At 41.7% G+C, this 26107-nt stretch overlaps 1 protein-coding gene and 1 long non-coding RNA gene across 7 annotated transcripts in view; both read right to left on the bottom strand.

Moving 5' to 3' along the window:
- BCLAF3 (BCLAF1 and THRAP3 family member 3) overlaps positions 1-26107 on the bottom strand; it is a 124211-nt gene that overhangs the window by 34264 nt on the left and 63840 nt on the right. For 2 of the 6 annotated variants that reach the window (XM_075913540.2, XM_075913528.2), the window contains 2 exons: positions 21113-21268; positions 8601-12165 (listed from right to left, as the gene is read on the bottom strand). In XM_075913540.2, the coding sequence (XP_075769655.2) occupies positions 12136-12165; positions 21113-21268 (186 nt within the window). In that variant the 3' untranslated portion in view covers positions 8601-12135. Of the gene's footprint in view, positions 1-8597; positions 12166-12888; positions 13099-21112; positions 21269-23010; positions 23501-26107 lie in introns of those variants that run through there. The other 4 variants (XR_012898455.2, XM_075913563.2, XM_075913554.2 and 1 more) reach the window with 4 other exon arrangements.
- LOC149525706 (uncharacterized) lies at positions 908-8099 on the bottom strand. The gene is made up of 2 exons (XR_016348189.1): positions 6847-8099; positions 908-6072 (listed from the first exon to the last, which is right to left on the bottom strand). It is a non-coding gene; the product is annotated as an uncharacterized LOC149525706 (long non-coding RNA).

Here is a 26107-nt window from a genome sequence, read left to right as displayed (position 1 = left end):
GGACGTGCACTCTGTATCGGAAGGCAGTGAACACTTGTGACATTGACACAATGAAACTAAGTATCAAAATAATTCATTATGCTATTTCAATAACAATAACGTTTTTGGACAGAAAGAGGCCATGTGGTCTCTCTCTCCATCCCTATCTCTTTGGTAAACGGTATTTTTTCTGAGGTTGGAGTGTATGTAGAGGCTCCAGGGTCTTGGAAGAGCAATATATATCAATGGAAACAGACTCCCACTATGGGGGGAGGGAAGGGGGAAATCAAGAACTACTTTTATAGATAAGATACAGGAAATATAAAGAAACAGTGGCACTACTGAGCAGCTTTAACTGCCCCAGGCTGCTGTAGACTATTTCTTTCACTCTCCCTAGCATTAATTTACCTGTGAAGATGGAAAAACGCTAGCAGCCAAAGTGAAATGGATTTAGCATGTGGAGCATATTATTTCCTGTTTGAAAAATAATTCTCAGTAACCAAACAGAAGTTATAAAAACTCTTCATTAAAGGCAAAATTGCCTAGGAGTAGAAAATGAGTTTATGCAATTTGTTAATTTAAAAAAATAGATTGAATATGATATCAGGACTTGGATAAAGTGTTTTATTGGTAGAAAATCAGCTCTCAGAATGTAAACTCTATAGGGGAATGATTTCCACTGTAGATGTCATACACACATTGTGCTTTATAAATACCTAGTTTAATTTTTTAGTAATACAGTATGTCCGTGAAAACTAGCTTTTTTTCCAAATGTGCAGCAATGCCTGTAGGAGAGTGATTCCTGTCTCCATGAAAATGATTTCATGTGCTCAAGCAGTTTAAACTGAACCAGCTTAAAAGTATTTAAATTTTACTTTGGAAAAGAATAATTACATGTTCAGAAAAATAAAACATTGCACAGAATGGCTAATGTTAAATGTTTTCTTTGCTTTTATTGGGCATATCTGTAATTAAAATTGTGAAACTCAATTTTCAGTAAAGAAAGAATAGAAATGTATTTCCTTTTGCTGGCTTGTCCATTAATGTAATTCCATCAAAAGCAAAGCAGAGATGTAAACTGAACTGTATTTTATTGTTTCACACTTTTCAATCCAGGCAATGGCACTGGAAAATTTCTTGAAGCCATTCTTCCACAGCTGGCAAGCAGAGGAATCTCTTAACACAGGAGAGCCTGTCTTTACATACAAATGCAACAGTACAAACTGCACAAGAAGAATTTACATTTGAAGTCTCACACAACACAAAACAGAATATCAGCTAGATTCCGTAAGGGCCGGGGACTGGGACTTGACTTCTTGAGGTCCCTTCCACTTCTAGTATTATATGATTCTACGTACTAAATGACTCACCTTTCCACAATATGAATGAATGCTTAAGTTCTCTTTAAATAACCAATCATCCCTGTTACAATGGCTTTCCCCCCCCTTTTTTTTTTAATTTGAAGGATTACCAGAAAGTGTGGAAATACCTTTCCAGCACTACAGTTTCAGCACGTGTCTCTTTTGATACTAGCCATAAGAACAGTAAGGCATTAGCTCCAAATGAAGTCAAAAGTTCAGGGTATTATCTACACCGCAAGAACAGCCATACTCCAATTGCCATTGATGGACCTATTCTCCATTAATGTATTTAGTTCTTTAACCCCTGTTAAAGTCTTGGACTTCACCGCATCCTCTGGCAAGGAGTTCTACAGGTTAACTGTGTGTTGTGAGATGAAAATACTTCCTTTTGTTTTAAACCTGCTACCTATTCATTTGGTGTGCCCTAGTTCTTATGTTATGGGAAGGAGTAAATAACTCCTCACTTTCTCCACACCAGTCATGTTTTTCCAGACATCAATCATACAATTCTTGTAATCTCTTTTCCATGGTAAAAAGTCCCAGTCTTACTACTCTCTTCTTATATGGCAACCGTTCCATACTCCTAATCATTTTTGTTGCCCTTCTCTGAATCTTTTCCAATGACAAGGTATCTTTTTGAGATGAAGTGACCACATCTGCATGCAGTATTCAAGATGTATTCAAGGATTTATAAAGAGGTAGTAAAATTCGCTGTCTTATTTTCTACCCCTTTCTTAATGTTTCCTAACATCCTATTTGCCTTATTGACTGCTGCTGCACATTTAGTGGATGTTTTCAGAGAACTATCCACAATGACACCCAACATCTCTCTCTCAAGTGGTAACAGCTAATTGAGTCCTCATCACTTTATACCTATAGTGGAGATTGTTTTCCAATGTGCATTCCTTTGCATTTATCAACATTAAAAATCATGTGCTATTTTGTTGCCCAGTCACAGTTTTGTAAGATCTTTTGAAGCTCTTCACAGTCTGCTTTGGAGTTAACTATCTTGAGCAGTTTTGTATCTGCAAATTTTGCCATCTCATTGTTTACCCCTTTTCCAGATCATGTATTAATATGTTAAATAAGACTGGTGCCAATACAGACCCTTGCAGGACACCATTAGATACCTCTCTCCATTATGAAAAAGGAACATTTATTCCTTTCCTTTGTTTCCTATCTTTTAGCCATTTATCAATCCATGAAAAGGACATTCCCCTCTTATCCCATGCCAGCTTACTTTGCTTAAGAGACTTTGGAGAAGGGACTTTGTCAAAAAGCTTTCTAGAAATTTACACTATCCACTGGAACCCACTTATCCACCTTCCCAAAGAATTCTAGTAGATTGATGAGGCATGATTTCCCTTTACAGATACCAGGTTGACTTTTGCCCAACAATTTATGTTCCTCTTTGTATCTGACAATTGTTCTCTACTATAGTTTCAACCAAATTGCCTGGTACTAGTTTGACTAACCAGCCTGTAACTGCCAGGACCACTTCTAGAGCCCTTTTAAAAAACTGGCATCACATTAACTATATTCCAGTCATTTGGTACAGAAGCGGGTTTAAAGGCTACATTACAAACCAGAGTTGTTAGTTCTACAATTTTACATTTGAGTTCTTTCATAACTTTGGGTGAATTTCATCTTGTCCTAGTGACTTATTTCTTACTAACAGACTTACTCAGCATTGCCCAGGTTTTTCAGGGCAGGGGGCTAATAGTGTATGTGTGAAGGGGGGGGGGGAAGTGTTAGAATTAAGGGCATGTGGGGAAGATGTGCAGGAGGTTGGGAGTGAGGGGTGCAAGAGTGAGGGTTGGGGTGAGAATGACCTCAGGGTGGGGGGGGGGGAGGTCCCATCCAGCACAAGCACACACTCTCCTCTCAACCTCCCTCCAATCACCAGGGCAATTTTCCACCAGGAGCCTTTTTTCTCCCCTAGCCACCAGGCACCTTTTTTCTTTTCCCTCCCTTCTCCTGTGGTGCTGTGGCCTGGTAGAGGGAAAGGATTTGGAGCAGGAGGGCTACTTGGTGTGTTGGCAGGCAAGATGTTGGAGACTCAGCCTTGCTGGCCACTCCCACGGTGATATGGCTGCCCCCAGTGGACACACTACAGGAGAGCTCCCCCCTGCGGTCCATCAGTGTACCCTCTTATATCGTATCCCTAACAGTTGTCCTTTCCTTTGCACTTTGGGGAAAACAGTCCTTTCCCCAGGTCTTCTGGTTGTCCTAGTATAAGCAAACCCTGACATTACTTTAAGTTAGGAGAAGAGGAAGCTGCATACCAAAGAGTACATCTAAACTGCATCCCTTTTTCGATAAAGGGATGTAAATCAATTATATCAAAATTGTAAATTAAGCCAGGATTTGAATTTCCCATGCATTATTTACCTAATGGCGGCCGTGGTTTTTTGTTATTTTTTACAGGATCTTTCAAAACGGAGCATTTCTCTCGAACGATCCCCATCTTGACTGCATTTTTTTTTTCCAAAAAGCGGCTTTTCAGAAAAAAAAGCCATGGACGCTAATATGTAAATGAAGCACAGGAAATTCAAATCCTGGTTTCATTTACAATTTCGATACATCTAATTTATACCCCTTTATCGAAAAAGGGATGTAGTTTAGATGTATCCAAATTTGGTGGCCCTAGCTTTTACTGTTTAGGAGGAGTTCTTGAACAAATGGACCTACAGACAGACAGACAAAGAGAGAGATTAGTTTATCAATTTGTTCCAAACACTCCTTTAATGACATCCCAATTTGTGACAGTTCCTCTGATCTGCCACCTCAAAATAATGGCTCAGGTTTGGGAATTTCCTTCACCCTCTCATCTGTAAGACCAAGGAAAGGAATTTATTTAGTTTCGCCGTAATGACCTTATCATGCTTGCGTGCTCTATTGTCCAGTGGCCCAACTGGTTGTTTGGCTCCCAGCTTCTGATGTACTTAATTTTTTGCTCCTAATTTCTGAGTAGCTGTTCTTCCAATTATTTTCTGGCCTTCCTATTTAAATTTTTACACTTCATTTGCCATTGTTTATGCTTCTAATTTTCCTCACTAGGATTTTACTTCCACTTTCAAAGCAATACTTTTTTCTCACACCCCTTCTTTTACTTTGTTTAATCATGCTAACACTTTTTTGGTTTTCTTTTTAATTTGGGCGTATACATCTTTCCATGCAGCTTACAGGGATTTCACTTTTGGCACTGTATCTTTTAATTTCTAACTAACCTCATTTTTGTGTTGTCCTTCTTCCTGAAATTAAATTCTACAGTTTTAGACTGTTGTGGTGCTTTTCCCACTATACATTACATTTCATTATTTTATGGTCACTATTTCCAAACTGTCCAGCTCTGGACCAGATAATGTGCTACACTTAGAACTAAATCAAGAATTACCTCTCCTGTTGTAGGTTCCAGGACTAGATGCTCCAAGCAGCAGTTAAAGGTGTCAAGAAACTACCTCTGTATCCTGTCCTGAAATGACATGTACCCAGTCAATATGGGGATAGTTGAAATCCCCATTACTTTTTAAAATGGGTTCTCTAAACTCTGCGAGCATTTCACAATCACTATCACCATCATGGTAAGGTGATCAGAAATATATTCTGACTGCTATATTATTATTATTATTATTATTATTGTTAGAGAATGGAATTACTAACCACAGAGGTTCTACAGAACAGTTTGGTTCATTTCCGATCTTTACTTTGCTATCCAGTATGTGTAAGATAACATGGATGGGCTTCAGTTTGTTACCGCATTCAACAGAAATATGTACGTGTACGCGCGCGCGCACACACACACACACACACACAGCAAATGCACTCTTCCCATAAGTGGTGTACAAATAAGCAATAAAAAAGAATATAGCAACATCTTTTGAATGGAATAAGTGATATATTCAGAGCCTGTCCTAGAGTTTCCTATTGTATCCACCATCACAGTAGCCAAACATTGTTCTAAAAATTTAAGAACATTTTGGGGCATTATAAAGACAAGAAATATAAAATAGGGGGGGAGGGGAGGTAATATTGTTTCTCTTAGCCAGAAATGAAATGTATCCAAAATTAGAACTGGATTGAAGATTTTCGTTCACAAAAGAGCAGTGGATGAAGCCTTAAGAAAAAAAGCAATGTAGTACACAGGTATTTTTATAGAATCTAGAATTTTTTCTAAGGAAAACTGGATACTACTTGAAGTAAATACACATATCAATTCCTGCTACTAAAACAACTCATTAAAACAGTTTGCAACTCTAAAAACTTAAAATGTGTTTAAATATCTGTTTATAGTTTCTAGAAACAATCTGTATATTAATATGGTATCTGTACATAGTCAAACAAATGCATACTTGAGAGTTAATACATATGTTAATGACCAGGAAACTATTAAACATAGGGTAACATTTTCCAAAGTCCCTACGTACATCAGGAGACTAGGCACACTTTAGTAAGTTTTACACTTAATAGTGAAATTTAAAAATAATGCTATGCCCCATCCATACCACAAGGAATAATATTAAACTTCATTTTAAAAGGTTTAATGGAGAGGAACTGCAGTACAGATGGGGTTTACTTTAAACATTTATTAAAAATGGACAGTTAGGCACATCCCTGCTGGATGGAAAACCGTTGATAATGTCTAACCACAGAAAAAGAGCTTTTGTTGTTCCAAGGATTGCTTACTTAAGCAGCAACTCAATGGGAAAGCCCTTCCTCCAAACCCCATTAGCTGGAATAAAAAAATCATGAGAAAAAGAAATCAGTCACAAAGTAAGATTAGAAACTAAATTATTTACAGAATATTACACCAACATTTCAAGACAATGTGAGATAAATGACTCAGACAAGATTCAGAGCAATGACTAGTATAGTGTTTGGTGAGAAAGCAAATGAAGAAAGTAAGAAGGCACTAGGCTGTGCTAAAAGTCACATGCCTAAGCACTTACTCAAGAATCAGGCTAAGCACTTTGTTATAAAAGTGGTTATGTCAATTCCTTATCACTGAAATTTTCTCTTACCCAAGACTGAGATGAGACTGTGGTCAACATTCAACTGCTTCCTAAAAGTCTAATGAGGAGTTAGACAGCTGTAGGTAAGCATTCATAGTTCTTGCAGTTGCTATTTTTAAATTATATTTATAGCAATTTATTTTTGCAGGAATTCTGAAGCACCAAGTATCTTCCTATCTTGCACCAATAGAATAAAGTCATGTCACAGGCAAGAGATATGTGCACATATCTAGGCACTAAGTTTTTGCCCATTCTTCCTGCACTGGGAGATGTATAAATTCTAAGATTTTTGCTTTTACCAAGACATATAGAAAACTTGGCAAGGGTGGCAATAATATCAGTTTAAACAGAGGCAAGCTGTCTCTTAAGGCTTTGGAAAAGGAGATTCTTCCAGCGGATAAAGCACACTTTAATAAAGACTGTATGCTGTTTCTGTCCTCTGAGGTGAATACTGAAAAGCCAAGTGTATTTTCGAAGTCATCCTTATCACTTACCATGGGTATCTTAATCACTCTACCGAATCCCCCCTCTCTCTGTTCACCACGTCTGAGTCAAGATGGAGATGCATTTTTCCAAGGGCTGAAAAGCCAGTTTTGAAAGGTCTTACTTTGCTATTGAGTTTCACAAAGACCTTCAACCTTTTGCTTCTCTGTGTACCTCTAAGCTCAGAGAGAGGAAGCTGAATGTCTGTTTCATCCAGAGGCCGTGGAAAAGAAGATGACAGCTAGGTATAATTAGAGTCCAGACTGGGCCTTCAGGTGGATCCCCAAAGAAATTAGTCATCTGCATTGAGGTAGTCTTCTGGTCTCGAAACCTGGATATAACCAAGTCCTTTACATAAAGTAAATGGTTGAATTTTGAAAAGTTCTTAAAAATAAATCACACACAAGAGGATAAGGCAGAGCTCTACTAGTGCATTGGCTCTCTAATTTTACAACTAACTACCACAATGTTTTTAACTTTGGGAGTCTGACCATCAAAAGTTCCAAAAGATTAATTTAGGGGTATAGCCATGCAATGTACAATTTCAATTGCTCAGAAATGTATGCGCCAAAGCAATTACACACTGAAAAATGAAACTTTGATCATATTAACTCTGCATTTTTGGACACCGGTGAAGAATAATTTAAACATTTCATTTTATAAAAATACCTATTTGGAATATGACAAGCATCATTCTAGTATAGTCATTTTGAGATGACTGAAAGCAATTTAACAATAAAGATCTACACAATTTTAAAGAAAATTAAAAAGAATGGCTGTCACACTTAATTACATATTCAATAGCTAGCACTTCACAAAAGTAGTATCAATTGGCTTTTCCAATAAAAGTACATATGTATTCTGCCTTTTAGGTAAGCTACAATATGGAGGCTGAGAATTACTTGCATCATGAAACAAAGTGGCTATTGTAATCCACATGTGTCTCCTGCCCACATTTCCATCAAACTAATTTTAAGAATGACATTTTCTTTTTGTACAGCAAGAGGTTATTTCCCTTAATGCAGTGTTAAGGCACCAAATATTTTTTATGGTCTCATTTTTCTTATAAAACTCACCAACTTCCTTCTTCCACCTTTTGATATTTCAGTCTGTTATTCTCAGCAGGTGTATCCCTCTGACCGTATATACTCGAGTATAAGCCGAGTTTTTCAGCACAGTTTTTGTGCTGAAAAATGCCCCCCTCGGCTTATACTCGAGTCAGCATCTCGAACTGAGGCGGGCAAAGCCGCAGAGGCGCGGGACCCCCCCCGCGGCTGCGGCTTCAGTCCGGGAGCCTGTGGTCTGCTGGGGACGGTCCCCAGCAGACCACAGGCACCCAGATTGAAGCAGCAGCAGCGGCGCTTCCCCGCGCCTCCGAGGCTTTGCCAGAGCAAAGCCTCAGAGGCGCGGGGAACCTCCGCTGCTGCCGCTTCAATCTGGGAGCCTGTGGTCTGCTGGGGACGGTCCCCAACAGACCACAGGCTCCCAGATTGAAGCGGCAGCAGCGGGGGTCCCGCGCCTCTGAGGCTTTGCCAGAGCAAAGCCTCAGAGGCGCGGGGAAGCGCCGCTGCTGCCACTTCAATCTGGGTGCCTGTGGTCTGCTGGGGACCGTCCCCAGCAGACCACAGGCTCCCAGATTGAAGCGGCAGCAGCGGAGGTTCCCCGCGCCTCTGAGGCTTTGCTCTGGCAAAGCCTCAGAAGCGCGGGAACCCGCCCGGTGCCCCTGGTCTGCTGGAGACGGTCTCCAGCAGACCGGGAGCACCGGAGCAGCTTTTGCCCCGACTCATTTCCTACCCTAGGCTGCCTTATTTCCTACCCTAGGCTTATACTCGGGTCAATACTTTTTCCCAGTTTTTTGGGGTAAAATTAGGTGCCTCGGCTTATATTCAGGTCGACTTATACTCGAGTATATACGGTGACACAGAAATCAGTCAAATGTGCAATACTGACCGTGTGTGTGTGTGTGTACATTTGCGTATAAAGATTTGTTATCACACAATATGTAATTAAGTTTTTCCACAATGTGAAGGGAGTCATCTCTGCAACATTCCCCCAATTAGCAGAACAGCACATGCTTTGCAACACAGCTAGATCACTGAATAACAGCAAGTAGCCAGTAAGACTGTTTTAAAAGACCTAGAATGCAAATATATTTCTGTAAAACCCTGTAGGCTAAAATATTTCTACACCCAATTTATTAAACTAATGCAGAAGAATCTTGAATTAGCATTGCTTAATTATTAGTAAACAACAATTTGTACAAGTGATGAGCTTTTAAGAAAAGCATGTCAAAGCAAATCAAAGAACAATGACTTATCAGTGTTTGACACCAACTGCCTAGAAAAAGTTTATAAAATTACAATGCCTACAGTCTAAAATATTTATCATGTGCAATGTGTTACCATAAATTGTCTTTTAAAACCGTGCACAGAAATGTCTGAAGTACAAAATAAAGCTACCCAGTGTCATATGTATAATCAGCAAAACATACTAGTCAGCTAAGAAGTCATATTTCTAAAACTGGAATTTTTACATTAAATGTGTGAACTTAGATGTCTAGCTACACCAATATTGTGTATTCCCACAACAGTATCAAATTCCTTTATCACATATGAAGGAGTTGTCTCATATAACCATTTTTTCTATTTGACTCAAAATATAATTTTTGTTCAGGACTTTTGTGACAACATTAATGAAAACCTTTCAGCAGTAATACAACATCGTACTGCCCCATAAAGCAATGCTCTTTCATCAGTTCACAATCTATTGTGTGTATGTTTGTTTACAGATAGTTTTCCACATTCAGAAACAGCACAACTGTTGGACAATTTGAGCACAAATCGGGCCAAAATTTGGACAGGTTCACTGTAGACAATCTAATATTTACTATTACAAAGAAATGCTTTCTGTTTGGCTTATACATACTAAAAGTTCCTGAAAAAGTAGTATGATTTCTAAACAACAGAGAAGAATATGTGCATTACCTAAATCCTACACTCAGCTCTTGGAAACACTCACAGAAGACAACATTTAAGTCTGTAATTCAGGGGTGGGCAAAACCCTCTCAGTGGGATGGATCAGGCCCACCTAGGGTTTTGATCCAGCCTGCGAGGCAGTTCCAGGTCCCACCCCCTAGTGTGTTGCCTGGGAGCCAGAGATGCACAAGCCTTTTCAACTCCTTCTATTTAAGGGGCTCGCGCTTGCTGGGCAGCTGTGTTGCCTGGCAGCCACCCGGCAGGCGCAAGCCCTTTAAATAGAATCAACTGAAAACCCTTGCAGCTCTCGGTTCCACAGGCCCATTGCCTGGGAGCTGCCCGGGAGGTGCAAGCCCTTTCAACTTCTTCTATGCAAAGGGGGCTTGTGCCTGATAGGTGCCTTCCAGGAAACAAATTAGCACAGGAGCCAGGAGCTGCCAGCCATGTTATGTGAATTCTAAGTTTCCACCCCAGACAACTCTGGGAGGAGGCTAGCCCCAGCACCCTGCCATCTGCTCCAGGTCCCTTCCATTGGCCAGAAGTCGGGGGTAGGGACTCCAAGCCAAGCAAAGCTCTTGGTAAGGTAGCTCTCAACCCAAGGCCCCGTCCCTTCCAGGTTGGCTCGCAGCCACTTCAGTGGCCCCCTTTCAAAAATTATTGCCCACCCATGCTTTAAGTGAATCATAGTTATACTAATGAGCAGGGCTCGACAAACAATGTAATCTACTCACCTGTGGTGAGTAGATTACACCCCGGAAGAGCCGGCGCAGAGCAATCTGCGCATGCACAGAGCGCAGAACTGCGCAGCTGGCGAACGGGGCTCACTGCCGCTTGGCAAGCCCTGCTAATGAGTACTGAACATTATCCTACATGAGGACTAACCTATGTACCAAAGTGTATTTCAAAGTTTTTAGGAAGATTTCAGCATATTAACCATTTTACAGTTGAACCATGGTTTAGGAGTTTCAATAAGTCAAATACTCCTATTACTGAAGGCATCTGGAAAAATCATGCAGTATGTACAGTTTATAAACTGATCTTCCAAAAAGCTAAGTGTTTTCCTTTGTATTTTCACATGCCGTGTCAGCTTTCTGAATACATTCCATAAATGAGATTCTAATGTGTACTCTTATGGCTATTATTATTTTGTTAGAGATTATTAAAATACACAATATTGGATGACAATAACTTTCTTCTTAAAATTAATTAGGGATTTCCCCCTGGAAAAATTATTTTTTTATATATCTTTAGCCTACTTGTAATAAGTCTGAAATAAATCTTTAAAACAACACACCATCTAGATTAAGGCTCAAACTGTAAATGGGAAATGAACACAATATGGCCTTAGATCTGAGCATTCTATTACATATCAGCTTGCTTGATTTTTGCATTCAGCATAATATTGAGGGTGCTAAATGTGGAAAATGAATAGGATTTTAATAAAAAAAATTATAAATTTTTTAATATTGTTTCAGTTATATGGAGCTGTTTTAGATAATGCTTTTAAAAACTCCTCTTATCTGTTACATATCTTTAAGTCCATTTTTAGAATCAAGGAAGTCACTTATAGCAGAAGATAAGACAATGTGTTGCTTAATCACAAAATGATGTATGTGGAAAAAGTGACAGAATATTTCTGCTTACTGTCAACCAGTCTTCTAACTAACCCAAACATCTCTGTGTGGTTATAAGCTACAGCCATGTAATACATGACATACCTACATACCATTATAGATTTCTAACAAATGTTGGAAACTGTTACAATTTTTCTATTTACAAATTTATATATATAAAAACCCACTAAGTATAAAGCAAAAATGAAATACAAAAGATTGTTTTAAGAAAATCACTGAAGAGAGCTATAAACTCTACTGAACAACCTAAGAAGTCATTGTTTGGAGTGTCCTGAGCCAATATGTTATCACTGAATTAATTCAGGCACATTTTTTTCCTTTTTTTTATTATGTAAGCAATAAACTCTTTAACATATAAACCTCTGGGTATAACAACTCAAGTTCTAGTCATAAAATCATGCTTAGAGAAAAAGTATTCAATAAATAAGACTCCTTTCAATTTTTTGAGACTTCCTGCAAAAGGAACTAAAGGTACCATATTACAACTTTTCAATTGAATGCTGTAATTTAAAAGCAATTATTAAAAGTGTAAAAAAGTTCTGCAGCATTCCACTACTGAAAAATAGTTATTTTATCAAGACAGTTACAGTGTTAGTTCATTTCTCCCCTTTTAATTCCTGACAAAGTTGTCAAAAACAAACTGATGCTCCCTTGCCGTGTTATTGTATGTACTCCACTTCAGGATAATAGTTCAGGTTTCTGTGGCAATGCCTGACTGTTCCTATTAAGAGGAAAAAGTTGTTATGTCTAGGTCACAACAATGGAAAAAAACTCTAGCAATTCATACTTTTATTAATTTTAATTTTCACTCTATGGTATGTAATAATGCACAAAATTTCTTACTAAAGAGTCCACACTGCTGATTAAATAAAGAATAAAGAATCAGCTTTGTAAAAATTACATACCAAGGACAAAATATTTTAAACTGGTACAACTGTAGAGTTTTTTAGTCATTTTACATCATAGCAAAGGGTGGGGGAGTATGAATTGTGCCTGGACTGGTACATTTTCAAGTCAATGTTAGAAGGCAAAAGTAAATCATACAATATATACTAACTTTTCCAAAGTCAGCAGAAACTCAGCATCTTTGAAAAGCAGTAAGCTTATTTTTTACACCTTTAAGTGCTTATCCAAGTTTGAAATTTTTGGCCAAAAATATGAAAATATACTAAACTGTCAGAGTTGGTACCAGAAACAAATACGGGTAGAGTACAACACACTTAAGTCTGTTCTTTTGTTCTCTCAGCTCGGTTGTGAACCCCTTTAACATACTGAAACAGTCCCAATAATATCAGTTGGGCTACTTGTGTGTATATCTGCAGAGCAATACAGGCTGGGAACTTGTGGCTTACCCCCCAGAAGGTACATGTATCTTGCAAAAGCAGCAATTTTAATACAAATAATTAGAAACACTCTTAAAATCTGTAAAAGAATGGCTACTTACCTTTTGTTACTGTTGTTCTTTGAAACGTGTTGCTCATGTCCATTCCAACGTATGTGCATATGCACTGCAAACATGATCAATGAAAGACTTTTCCCTAGCAGTACCCATCAGGTTTGGCTGTGGCCCCCATTGTGGCAATGCCTTGCGGTGTTGCATATACATACCTCTACTGACCAAACTCCCATTTCAGTCCTTGCCTGCCTGAACAGTCTGACAGAGGGGAAGGCAGATATTTAGAGTGGACATGATCAACATATCTTGAAGAACAACAGTTACAAAAGGTAAGTAATCATTCTTTCTTCAAGTGATTGCTCATGTGCATTCCAATATGTGACTTACCAGCAGTTTGTACAGACAAGGGGTTGGACCTCAACTCGTTGCTAAGTGCAGTATTACTCTGCCGAACACTGCATCATTCCAAGACTGCTGAATGATGGTATAATGAGTTATGAAGATATGCACTGAAGACCATGTAGCCGCCCTGCAGACGTGCTGAATCAGGACTTGCGCCAGAAAGACCGCGCACAAAGCTTGCGCCGAGATGACTGTGCTGGTCTGTGAGCCAGGAGACCACCAAGTTCAAGTTTCATGGTAATAACGACTGCCTCACCTGAGGGTAAAGCCAATCTAGACCCTTAAGGAAATGATCTACCATCAGGTCCCAGAAGATGGACCTCACTCCCAAACCTGGGTGGAAAGCGGAGATAGCTGCAAGGTATACTTTAATAGACGAGACAGCCAGATCCTGGTGTTTGAGATAAAGGAGACAGTCCAGTAGCAGGGGAACTCTGGTCTCTTGGAGAGTCAAGACACATTTGGCAAGATAAGTAGCCCTAGTAAAGGGCTTCAGATGCCCATTAAGACTTCCAAGACCAAGTCAGAGCACTGGAGCTGAAGGAGGTTTAGCCATGGAGCTTCCGTGCCATGAGGTGGAGCAACTCCAGGATCAGGTAGCGCTCTGCTGGCCAAACTCCTGCATCAACAGGTTGGGAACCAGAGGGAGTGTCATGGGCCAGGTCACTGACAGGGACAGCAGTGTGGTAAACTAGTGTTGCCTTAACTACGCTGGTGCTATGAATTTCACCACTGCTTTGTCCTGTCAAATTTTGAGGAGTCCCCTCAGTACTAATGGCACCCGGAGAAGGCATACAGGTACTGCTGCATCCACGACAGGTAGCATCCAACAAGGAACCCCCGGCTGCAGCCCTGAAAGGAGCAGAACTGCAGGCTCTTCCTGTGTAGGTGGGTCGCGAACAGCTTCACCCGGGGATGATCCCACTCTCAGAAATTAGAGACAGATCTACCTTGAGAGACCACTTGTGGGATTGAAAAGACTGTCTGAGGTGATCTGCAAGGTTGTAAAACTTGCAGATGAATGTTGTGAGAAATGCAGAGATCACACAGGCTGATGGCCTCCTTGCACAGAGAAGCAGAGAGAGCACCACCCCATCATTAATTTAAAACATCGCTATGGTGTTGTGTGTCATGTTTATGACAGACGTCTTGCAGGTGAGGCCGGGCCGCCTGGCAAGTGAGCTGGATCACCCTGAGCTCCTGGACATTGATATGTAACAATATTTCTGAGCAAGACCAAAAATCACCTAGGGGCACCCCTCAACCTGTGTTCGAATCGTCCATCACCAGGGTGATCTCTGGCTGCAGGCCCACGAACAGGACCTGAGCAGACACTATCTGAGGCTGCATCCACCGGTGGAGGGATTGCCCAGTGTGACGGCACGTTGGGGGTTCCCCGTCTCCTGCACCCCGAAATGGCACAAACAGACTGCACCAGCCAGTGGAATTGAGGGTGGTTTATTGCTCCTCCAGCACAGCGCAGCACAGATGTAATCTGGTTACAGGAACTGGGCTAGGATGCCTCAGGCCCCCTTGAGATGGGGAGACTGGGCCCCTAAACTCCAGCCCCTTCCCCTAGGCTCTCCTCCATGCCCTCCGACAGCCAGCCACCAACTCACTAACTTCCAGCCCTGCCCCCCAGCCAGGGCAGCATCCACCTCCCTTTGTTCCTCTCCATGGGGGGTGTCTGGCCACTGGTTCAACAAGTTTGGCATTACCTCTGCCTAGTGAGGTTTTCCCTGCTGGGTCTTGCTCCAGACAGCAGGGGTCACCACAGCCCAGCAAGTACATACCACAGCACAGCAAGTACACACCCGGCTGCCGGCAGCACGGTCAAGGGGGTCTCCTGGAGGGCTTAAACACTGATGGCAACTACACATGGAACAGGCATAGGTGCAGGTGGGCATGGTGCAGGACATAGGTGCAGTAGGCCATGTGCCCAAGGAGCCACATGCAGTTGTGCACCAACTGGTGGACTCTAGAGTCCATAGAGTGACAGGGTGGTACCCGCCATGGCCTCATCTGGTGACGATAAAGAAGAGAGCACCAAGAGAACCAGATCATCCTGGTTCACCTGTTCTCCTTCCACGGTACCTGCAAGCTGGGAGTTGGGGAGCCTGTTCTCCTTCCCCTTCGGGTCCTACACAGGAGGTGGGGCTAGGGCCACTGCTGAGGCAGAATATAGCCCCCAAGTGGAAGGTGCCACCGACGTATCCAAAAGGGCACCTGCCATTGTGAAAACCAGGCCTGTGCTGGTGCCTCCTGGTGTTGATGCCAGAAGCAGTACTATGACCCAGACAGTTCCAGAGGTGAGCAGGCACTGAGCATGGCAGTGGACTTCCCATAGTGCCAAAGAGATCCCAATGCTGTGCGATGCAGCCATAGTCTGGATCTGAGGTGGAGCCAATTGTGCCATGCAGGCACTGTGCACTGACGTTACCATTGCTGTGAACATGGGTGCAGATGGTGGTGCTAATGACAACACTGAGACCAGTGCCACCAGTGCCATTGAGGGAAAGTGCTGTGCCTTGAATTGTGCCGTCACCATCAGTTCAATGAGGTCCCATGAAGCCTCAAGAGTGTCTGGCATGGAGGGAAGGTCAAAGTCCTTCAAAGTCCTCTTCCACTACCAACAGCATTGGGGAGTCCACCAACACCAGACTTTATGGACCACTTGTCGGGCCAGAATCGATAGTGCCGGGGTTGAAGCACTCAGCCCACGTAGGCTGGGAGCGATGCAGGCCAATTCTGGGGTCTTACTACACCTCCTGGATAGGGATGTAAAAGAATAGTCAAATAGTTGACTACTCGCATTTCCCCCCTCCCCTTCCTGCCTCTCTATCGTGGGGAGGAAGCAGGAGCTGGTGCTCGGGGGAGCCAACTTAAAAGCAAGTTCCCCTCAGCACTGTCTCCGTGGTGCCAGGGGGAAGGACGGGGAGAGGGCAGAGGTGCCGCAGTCCCCACTCATGCTGGGTTCCAAGCTGCGCCTCTGCCTTTTAAACATAGAAAGAATTGAGTGGTGCTTACTGTAGTTAAATTTACAGTTTAAAAACAGCAGAGCCACAGCGGGATTAGCTCTTTGGGGCTGGCATGAGACAGGCCTGTTTAGTCCCAGTACACACTGCCCCAGGAGCTAATCCCACGGTGGCTCTGCAGTTCAAATATAGTGGGAGCTAGATTGCTGCATGCCCACCTCCTACTACATTTGAACTGCAGAGCTGCAGCTGCAGTGACTACCTCCCCTTCTTACTGACTAATCGAGTATTTGATGGAAATTCCATCAACTACTCAATTAGCTGATTAAACACAATTTAACATCCCTGCTTCTGCAGGGAGATCTGACCCCGTCCATCATTTTGCACAGCACCAGGGAATGGGACTGGTGCCAGGAGGATAAGTCCATTTTCTGTGCCAAAGAATGGTGTTGATACCACTCTTCAGGACAAGGCACTGAAGTCTCATGCCCCAAGGCCAGTGCACTGTACACAGATGGCATTGGAGTGGCTGGCTGAGGCCTATGTGCCAACTCCATGATGCTCACTTAAGCCGCTAGACCTTCTCCCTTTTGGTTCATGACTTAAACCCCTTCAGACATTACACTTATCAGGCAGGTGAGCCTCTCCAAGACACTTCAAACAGGCAATTTCAGGATCCCTTCTGGGGAAATGATTGCCACACTTCGCACACTGCTTGAAACCCTAGGTTGCTGCACACTGCAGGAGTATAAACAATAGGAGGAGGAACCCCCCTAAACTTACTACTCTATGTAATTAGAACACACGCGCACACACACACACACACACACACACACACACACACACACAGAGCAAAGCTAAACTAGGACTAACTACTTGTCGTGGTATCACAAAGTCAGAAGCTCCAACTGGTAACAAAAAGGAACTGAAGTGTGAGTTGGGTTGGCAGGAGTATATATGTTACACTGCAAGACCTCACCACAGGGGTACCACAACCAACACAATGGGTACCGCGAGGGAAAAGTCTGACGATCATGCATGAGGCATATGCACACACATTGGAACGCACATGAGCAGTCATTCAAAACAGTACCTATTCTAGACAATCAAAATTTGTTAACATACTTATGAACTGAAAATATGTTGATTAACGTGGTGAATAAACAGTCATTTTATTGTTTTGAATATCTAAATGTATATTTAAGATGAGTTTTTGTTGATATGGAATTTGGTTATTCATATGAACACCACAATTATAGTTTATAAAGGGTTCAGACATGATAAGATGAGCATATCAGGGATTGTTATAAGAAACTTCTTGACTTGCTGGGTTTGAAAACAAACTTGTTTAATAAAGCTGTTAATCATCAACCCGTTATAAAACGTGACAGAATTTTGTTTCCAGTAGAAGCTTTTGGAAAAATTCTTTAGCTAAAATAATTAAATTGCTTGCTTTCAACACTGAAGTACAACTTGAGTGGGGACATTCACATTTTTAAAAATCAGCTTTTAGCAATCAACACGTTATACTAGTACTTTCTAAGGAATCCATGTATATCATATCAACTGTAACCCATTTTAACAAATATCAACTATTTAACAAGTTTATTTTGTGGGTAAAATACATTAACTATTGAAATGTAATAACATGTTGCCATGATGAAGCTTTCTGAACGGCTAGTGACATGTAGGGAACAAGGCCACATCACATACAGTAAAATCTGTGTTATCCAGAATGCCCAGGGATTAGGTCGCACCGGTTTTCTAAAAATTCCAGGTATCCTAGGTGGGGGTGGGAGCAGGGTGGGGGCTGGAATGTGGCCTGGTTTGGGGGAGGAGGGGTGCGCGGTGGAAGCCGGGGGGTGGAGATGGTGGTGGGGCAGCCTGCTGGGGAGGAAGCCGCGAGGGGGCTGATCTATGGGGGGGGGGGGGGGGGGGGAAGGCGTGCGTAGGTTGCCATGAGCTGCGGGGGTACCGAGCTGCTGGGAGTCGCAGAGGGCTGACCTGCCAGGGGGAAGGCCAGGTAGCACGGAGGTGGCGTGAGCCGCAGGGGTGCCAGGAGCTGCGGGGGGGGGGGGGGGGGGGGCCTGGGATGCAGCCTATCATCAGGCAGCAGAGCAGCCATTCGCCCCTCCCCCAGGTACATGCTGCATGCACATCTGGCAGGGGTGGGGAAAGAGCATCTGAGGAGCAGCCTGGCTCAAAGCTCCAGTTTCCTTTTCTTTCTTTTTTTTTTTTTTTTTTTTTTTGCTTTTAACAAGTTTTCTGCTCAGCTCAGAAATTTGCCCGTTTCTAAAGTTTTCCAGCTAGTTAAGTGGTTTTCCTGTATTTTGATACAGTATTTATTTTGCTGTGACGGAGAGATATTAGATTTCTTTATTGGTTATACAATTAATATTTAAAAAAGCCTAATTATACTGATCAAAGATTCATGCTATAACTTTTAGCAGCCAAATTTTATGAAGACTATTTTAATGGATTTTAGACAAGAATTTCTAGCATTCAAGTGTAAAATAGCAATAAGATACTTAGCAAATATATGTCACTGCCCTGTGGTTACAGGGAAACAACTGTACATTTGTTTTATTATAGCACAAGTTTATAATTTTCAGAATATGGAATCCTTCTGAATTGATCTTTTAGTCATTTTTTTTCCATCTAGAAAGCATATGTGGTATTCATCAGAGATCTTAAAAAGGAATGGTCAGGACAGTTTGGTGATGTGAGAAGCACAACCTGTTTCCAGTGTACTGCCTTTGCAGCACACACAGACTTTATCTACATCATTAACTTTACCATGCCAAAAACATTTGCCTGGCACATTTAACAGACACCATGGTTACAAAACAAGTAATGAAGATACATCTTAGATTATGCTAAGACTGTTCAAATAGGACCTTTAGGATGCTATGGTAATACTCAGGTCCCCTATTTGTTACTAATCCTTATAGTATTCCTGACATGATTCTACAATAGCTGCAACATGATACTCCATCAGGTGCTACAACAGGGTTGTCCCGTGCACCCTACAAAGTTATTATAACATGGACACTCCTAATTATGTCAGACTATTCCCTGTCAAAATTACAAATATACTGATGACAGACCTTAGCAATTCAGGGTACCCCAACAATTCTCCATTTTCCATAGCACACAACTCTGTAGAGTGCTACCACTCATTTGAGTATTTTAAAAACATAAGTCGTACCATTAAGTAAGTTTATAAACAAATATATAAATACTTAAAGGACTCATCTAGACTACAGGGAACAGTCGAAAGAAGATATGCAAATTTGCATATCTTCTTCCAATCGCACTGTTGAAAGCAGAGCTTTCGAAAGTGAAAGTAATTAAGATGAGGCTTTTTCGGCAAAGCCCCCGGTCAAAAAGCCACATAAACCTCCTTTTTTGAGGAAAAACGGCTTTTTGACGAAGGAATTTGCATATCCTCTTTCAACCGTTCTGCGTAGTCTAGATATGCCCCAATATACCAAATTTAAGAACATAACACTGGCCATACTGGGTCCATCTAGCCCAGTATCCAGTCTTCTGACAGTGGCTGGTGCCAGATACATGGGAGATAGTGAACAGAACAGGATTACTTTTTGAGTTATTCACTCAAGTCATCCAATCCCTGCTTTAAGCAGTTTCAGTCTCCCTTTTATGCACAAAGAATATATATAATATATCCCAGTGCATCTAACGATGTAAACAAGGGCATGCATTGCTCTGTAGGGCAGCATTTCTCAAACTGAGGGTTGTGACCCCCCCCCCCCCCCCCCGGAGGGGAGGAAGGTTGCGAGCAACTTAGAGGGGGGTCGCAGCTGGATTCGGTTTTTCACTTGCAACCCCTCTCCCCCAGGCCACAGAGTGGCAGGGCAGCGGAAGGCAGCTGCCCGCAAGCCGTGCAGCATGGCCGTGACTTTAGGACTCCAGGAGCATGGCTCAGCTGCAGGAGAAGGCAAGGCAGCGAGAGAGTGAGGCTGGTGCAGGTGCGGATGCACGAGGGGCCAGCTGAGGCACGGTTGCCAGGTGACTGAACAGTTCCCCAGCTGGGAGAGGGCAGGGTCCTTCAGGCAGCCGGACTGGGTCGGGGCAGAGGACCCGGAGGTAAATAAGGGCAAGTGGGGGTCAGAGGAGAGGAGATGAGAGGAGGGAACCAAAAGGATGCGGAGTGGAAAAGAGGCACAGAGGAGAAAGACAGGGGGGAAGGAGCATGTAGGGGGGAGGGCACTGAGGACCGCAAATGTCTTGAAGGAACTCCAGGAGGGCAAGGAGTCTGGTGAGAAGGGGGGAGGAAGCGACCCAGGGCAGTGGGGGGGAGGGGGGTCACACAAAATCATTTTTCATTTTAGGGGGTCGTGGTATCACAAAGTTTGAGAACCCCTACTGTACGCTGTTTGTCAATATAGCACTCCAATGCATATGAATTAGATGATTTTTAAGTTGAATATTTGGCTTACATCCTTGGGTAATGTGCTGAAAAACAACACATTTATACAACAGAATGTAGTTAACAATTGTTTGAAAGGACACACTAAATAGTCTTCAGACAACTAGGGGCTGTAATCTATCAGGCTGTGATGTTATCAAACATTAAGGACTAGCTTTTCCACTTAAAATCAGCTCAGCTGAACTACAGAGGAGATTGCCAAAACTGAGATTTCAGAAGAGAAGCAATGTTAAAGGCCACAGCTAACAACTAAAAGTCTCAGTTATCAAGTTTCCTGGAGTAGGGGGGAGGAGAGGAAGAATTTCAGTTTAGTATTCCAAAGAATATCCATACAAGCTAGAAAAACAACATCACGTGGATTCTAAAATAGCAGTGGACCATTTGGATACTCACATTTTATAACACAAAAAGTTTAGGGAAAATTAATTTTAATCCGACTCACCTTTTCTTTCCTCAAAAATCCTTCTTTGAATTTATAAGTGGTAAATCCCCTTACACCAGCAGAACGTAGCCGCTGGTACTTAGCCTGAATATATAAACCCTTCTGTACTAAGCCTGATTTATAACTGTGCTGCAATCGGCCATCTGTAAAATTGTTCTGTAGAGGGGGAAAAAAAGAAAAAAAATGGACAAAGTGATTGAATTTCAGAACTGTGGTAGAAAAGGCCCTCTTGTATTTTATTATATTCAACGATTTTAAAGTACAATCACATAATTATACAGACATAAAACTTACAGTACTGAAGTAGTATTAATTTATAAATGAATATTCCTCTTCCTTGACTCCTATTTAATACACCTCAGACCCACTCACTGTTCATATGACAGAACTGCAGAGCTGCACATATTGGACAACAGCCCAAATTAGCTCAAGTTACCTTCATAGCACAGATTTTAATACCAAACTTATGAGTACTGAAGAATTTATAAAATATGGGCAATAAATTAGGACGAAAGGAAGAGACAAGGTCTTTTTTTTTTGGGTGGGGATAGCCTTCATATATCTACATAGACCACTGTAACAATAAACAAACTTTAAAGAGTAAAATCTTAACTTTATTAACTCAACGGTAAAACTCAGGACTTCATCCAAGAGCAATTTCTGGTGCATATGTTGATTGTAAAGGTACGTCTACACTAGCCCCCTAGTTCAAACTAGGGAGGCTAATGAGGGCGACTGAAATTGTTAATGAAGCGCGGGATTTAAATAGCCCCGGCCGGTCGCCATTTTGGAAACTGACTAGCCCGAAGTAACTGCCCGCGTCTACACACGGCAGAGAAGTGGGATTCCAAGATAAACCCCTTAGTTCAAATTAACTGTTGCTCCTCATGGAATGAGGTTTAACAGTTAATTCAAACTAAGGGGTTTCTCTCGAAATCCCGCTTCTCTGCCGTGTGTAGACACGGGCAGTTACTTCGGGCTAGTCAGTTTCCAAAATGGCGACCGGACAGAAATATGCCAATCAGGCGCGGGATATTTAAATCCCGCGCTTCATTAGCAATTTAGGGCGCCCTCATTAGCCTCCCTAGTTCGAACGAGGGGGCTAGTGTAGACGTACCCTAAGATACTACATTAATGGCATTACCTGGAATCACTTCAGTCTTTAAAAATCATTGAAAGAACACCTAAGCCACAGATTTATGATCCTTCACCTCTGCACTGAGCTACTGTGAATTTACTTGAAGTGGGACTGAGGGTGAAAGCCACAGGGAAACAGAAATAAAAAGTCAATGGCATGATAAATGCTAGAATGGACAGACAACATATGTAGCAGGAGCAGCAGTATCCACTATAATTACGTTTGTGTCATGTCTTCTATTCTTGGACATTGAGATGCCGCAATAATTCCAACCCGATTTATTATAGTATAAAGGGTATTTAACATTTTGTTGAAATTTCCAAATTTGGTCTTGCCAGAAGATTTTTTTTTAAAGAGGTTTAATAAAAAATTGTTGAAGCTGCCTTTGAATACAAAAAGGATGCAAGAGGAAAAGCATAAATCTTCCCCATATATACATCTTGTAACTTTTCATGAATAGCTTTAACTATAAGAAGAAGAAATCTGAATTTTGTCATTAAAATAGCCCTCACTGAAAAGTGTTTTGGAGAGTTCTGGTAACATTTGGTTTTAATCTGACAGGGCGGGGGGGGGGGGAAATCACATGCTTCATAATGTTTTAAACCAGTTTTTCAATGAACTTGCAGTGTGCAGCTAAAATGGCTTGCACAAGAGAAGAAATAGTTTATACAAACTGCTAGGAGACTTCTGCTATTTCAGAGACCCTATATCCATCCACGCTATACTGAGAAAGCTGCATCTACCAAGAAAGATTCATATATCAGTGACCATCATGAAGCTTATTGAAGCTGGAGGCAAAGGATTGTTGGCAGATAGCTGCTAAAGGCTAAACTTCTAACAGGAGATCCAAACCTGACTGCTCTTAGGATACAACACAACATCATCCTTCATGCAAATATACTGCAATAATAGAAGAATCTGAAATATTTTTAAATTTCTAAATTAAGCCCCTGAATCTTGGCAAGATAAAAACCAAGATTCCCCCTAAACTATGTGCACGGGCAACCTGGACCCCAATTGGCAGGCATCTTGCATTAAGCAGTGCTTGCTGTGCAGGGGAGTTCTTCTACCAGAAGGAATCTGCCTCCCAGCATGAGAGGCAGCCAAAAAGCTTTTCAACAGCCATCACTATTGTTTCCAGCTTGGGAGAAAGCTACTGAGCTTCCCTCTCCTTCCACATCTTCTGGTCTTCCTCCTAGCAAGAGTGGTTAGGAAGATGGTTCCAAGGCTATCCCTCTGCATTTGTCTCTCTATGGAAATAAGCAAATAACGGATAGAGTAAGAGGAGGGAAAGGGAGTTGAGCTGCTGTAGTCATAAATTCTATGTTTGAATTAATAGGGTTGCCAGGTGTCCAGTATTCACCCAGACAGTCTGGTATTTTCGCCTCCTGTCTAGTAAAAAAAATTGAGAATACCAGAGACCTGTGATGTCCAGTATTTTCTGAATTTTTCCCCTGCCAGGAGGCGAAAATGCCGCGCACCTGGCAGCACTACAAACACTCAGCACCCGGCCTCCTCCCGCCCCCCCCAAACACCCCGATCCCAGCCCCCATGCTTACCTGGTTCTCCAAGGCTGCCGGCACAAAATGGTTGCCAGCCAAAAGATCTAGGCGAAGCAATGCTTCCCCTGGGTCTAGTGCTCAACCGCTCCCCTGTTCCTATCCCTGCACTCACTCTTAAAGGGGACATGCTGTTTTATTTTTTTTTTTTTTTTTGCTCAACAACTTTGGTTCCCCCCCACCCAATAGAATTTCTTCCCTTTTTTGGGGAGAAGGGGGTATGTGTTCGGTATTTTTGTTTCAACCATCTGGCAACCCTATGACCTAAGGCAATCATTTCACCCACACAAGACTCAGGAAAAACCAAGACAACAGTAATGAAAAGTATAGTCAATTGTAGATACACTTACTAAGAATCTTAATTGTATATTTGGCAAGAAGGCACTGTGATGGTAGACACATTAGAAATACCAAAGATAGATAGTAATGTGAGAGCTTACCTACTGCTGTGTTTATTATCAAATTATACAAAAACAAACTGTAGCTTACTTCAAATGACTAACTCTACAAAGACTAATTTATTCAGTTTAAACAGATTCTGCCTACATAATCATTCTATTGTTCCAAGTTATTTGGAAAACCTCAAGAGGCTTCAATCTGAAACATGAAACAACCTAAGGTTATAAAAATTTCATATAATAATCAATGTAAAACTAATTTACAAAGATTGCTAATACTGTGTTTCTAAAACCATCACTTCATAAATTAACATTTTCAAACCATTTTATTTTTAAAAGCAAAGACTGCATCTACTGTATAGATGAGAGATTTTGTCTGCCTATGCATGAGTCTATGTGTTTGTTTCTTCAAGAACTCCTAAATGGTAAGAGCAAAGACAACCAAATTCAGTACACTGCTTCCTCTTATCATAACTTATAACAAGGTAAGGATTTGGGTGTGCCAGGAAAACAATGTGCCCAGAATGGTATTGCTTCTCATAAAACCATACAGAAAAGAGACAGACTCACCAGGCAAGTGAAAGGGTTGTCTGGGGGAAAGTGTTCCCCTCATCCCTGGTCCGGGACTGCCCCAGCTCCAAGTCTCCCACCCCACAGGCAACCTTAAGGGAGGGGAGGGGGGGTTTGAAGCTCTCCCTCACCTGATTTGTGCAGAGGGCAGAGGAAACCTGGACCTGCCCCAGCTGTGGGACATGCACCCCTCCTCTGGCTGTGTCTGCTGCAGCGGCCATGCAGAGGCACTTCTCTGTAGTCCCCAAGCTGCTACAGTGAAAGAGGGCTGGGGTAGTCCTCTCTCTCCAGGGCAACTTGCATACTGAACCCCTTATCTCCAGCCTCATTTCAGAGCAATGATTTAAATGAAACATGCACATTTTCAAAACACAAAAATTAAATGAGTTAAGGACCTGAGCAATGCCACTAAATCTTCTAGTAACCAATAATATAAACATCTAAGCTATTCCAGAATACAACCAGGACTGTTGATCAAGTCAAACAGTTGATCAAGTCATCAGAATTCCAGGACAATAGTTTTATTTAAATGATCGACCAGTAAACCCACCTGGTATGTTTACTTATTGCCCTCATCTCCCAGGTGCATTGTGAAACACCAAGTCAAAAGAAGAGCTTTTTAAAACTAAAATCTTTTACATATCCTTGCATAAAACTTCTCTATAATGTGTTACTCTTTTAATAAATTTAATATACACCACAGGCAACCAATTTAAATATTTTGAACAAAACACTTTTGTTTAGTGACAGAATTTGTTTATACGTAAGGGAAGAGAGATTTGCCTAACATCTTTAATCAGCCAAAAGGCTTAATTTAGAAAGAGGTCAAACTACCATCTCAGGAATACAAAACAAAATCAAAATTCAACAAAGAATTATATGTAATACAAGAGAAAATTCAATAAAAAAAAGTTGATGAAATTTTAGGTTAGGAATTTTAAGTCAATAAATCAATATCCCTTTTCCCATACCAAACAATCCATTTCCTGTTCACACAAGCAAAACACAGTGCTGATCTATATGCTGTGTACCCATAGAGATACTGAAAACGTAAGGAAAGGGGTGCACAGCACAAGTTGCTTGCACGAATGCAACATTGGCTTAAAGCTCATCTTTATGTGCCCCCAGTACACACAGGATTCCAGGCCAACATGAAAGAATCCAAACTTCAGGCTGCTTTAAGTTACATCAAGAGCCAACAGACCCAAAGGGTTGATACAGCAGGCAGCGATGAGCCTACTGTAATAGAACCAGCTACTTCCTCTGTGCTGGTAATAAAGGGGAGGTACTAACTTCTAATTTCAGGCTTCCTGATTCTTATCCTTACTTA

The sequence above is a fragment of the Pelodiscus sinensis genome, chromosome 1 (genome assembly GCF_052426305.1).
Source record: "Pelodiscus sinensis isolate ZL-2025 chromosome 1, ASM5242630v1, whole genome shotgun sequence".
Lineage (NCBI taxonomy): Eukaryota > Metazoa > Chordata > Testudines > Trionychidae > Pelodiscus > Pelodiscus sinensis.
Note: the sequence above shows the minus strand (reverse complement) of the source record. Positions and strands in the feature narration are given on the sequence as shown.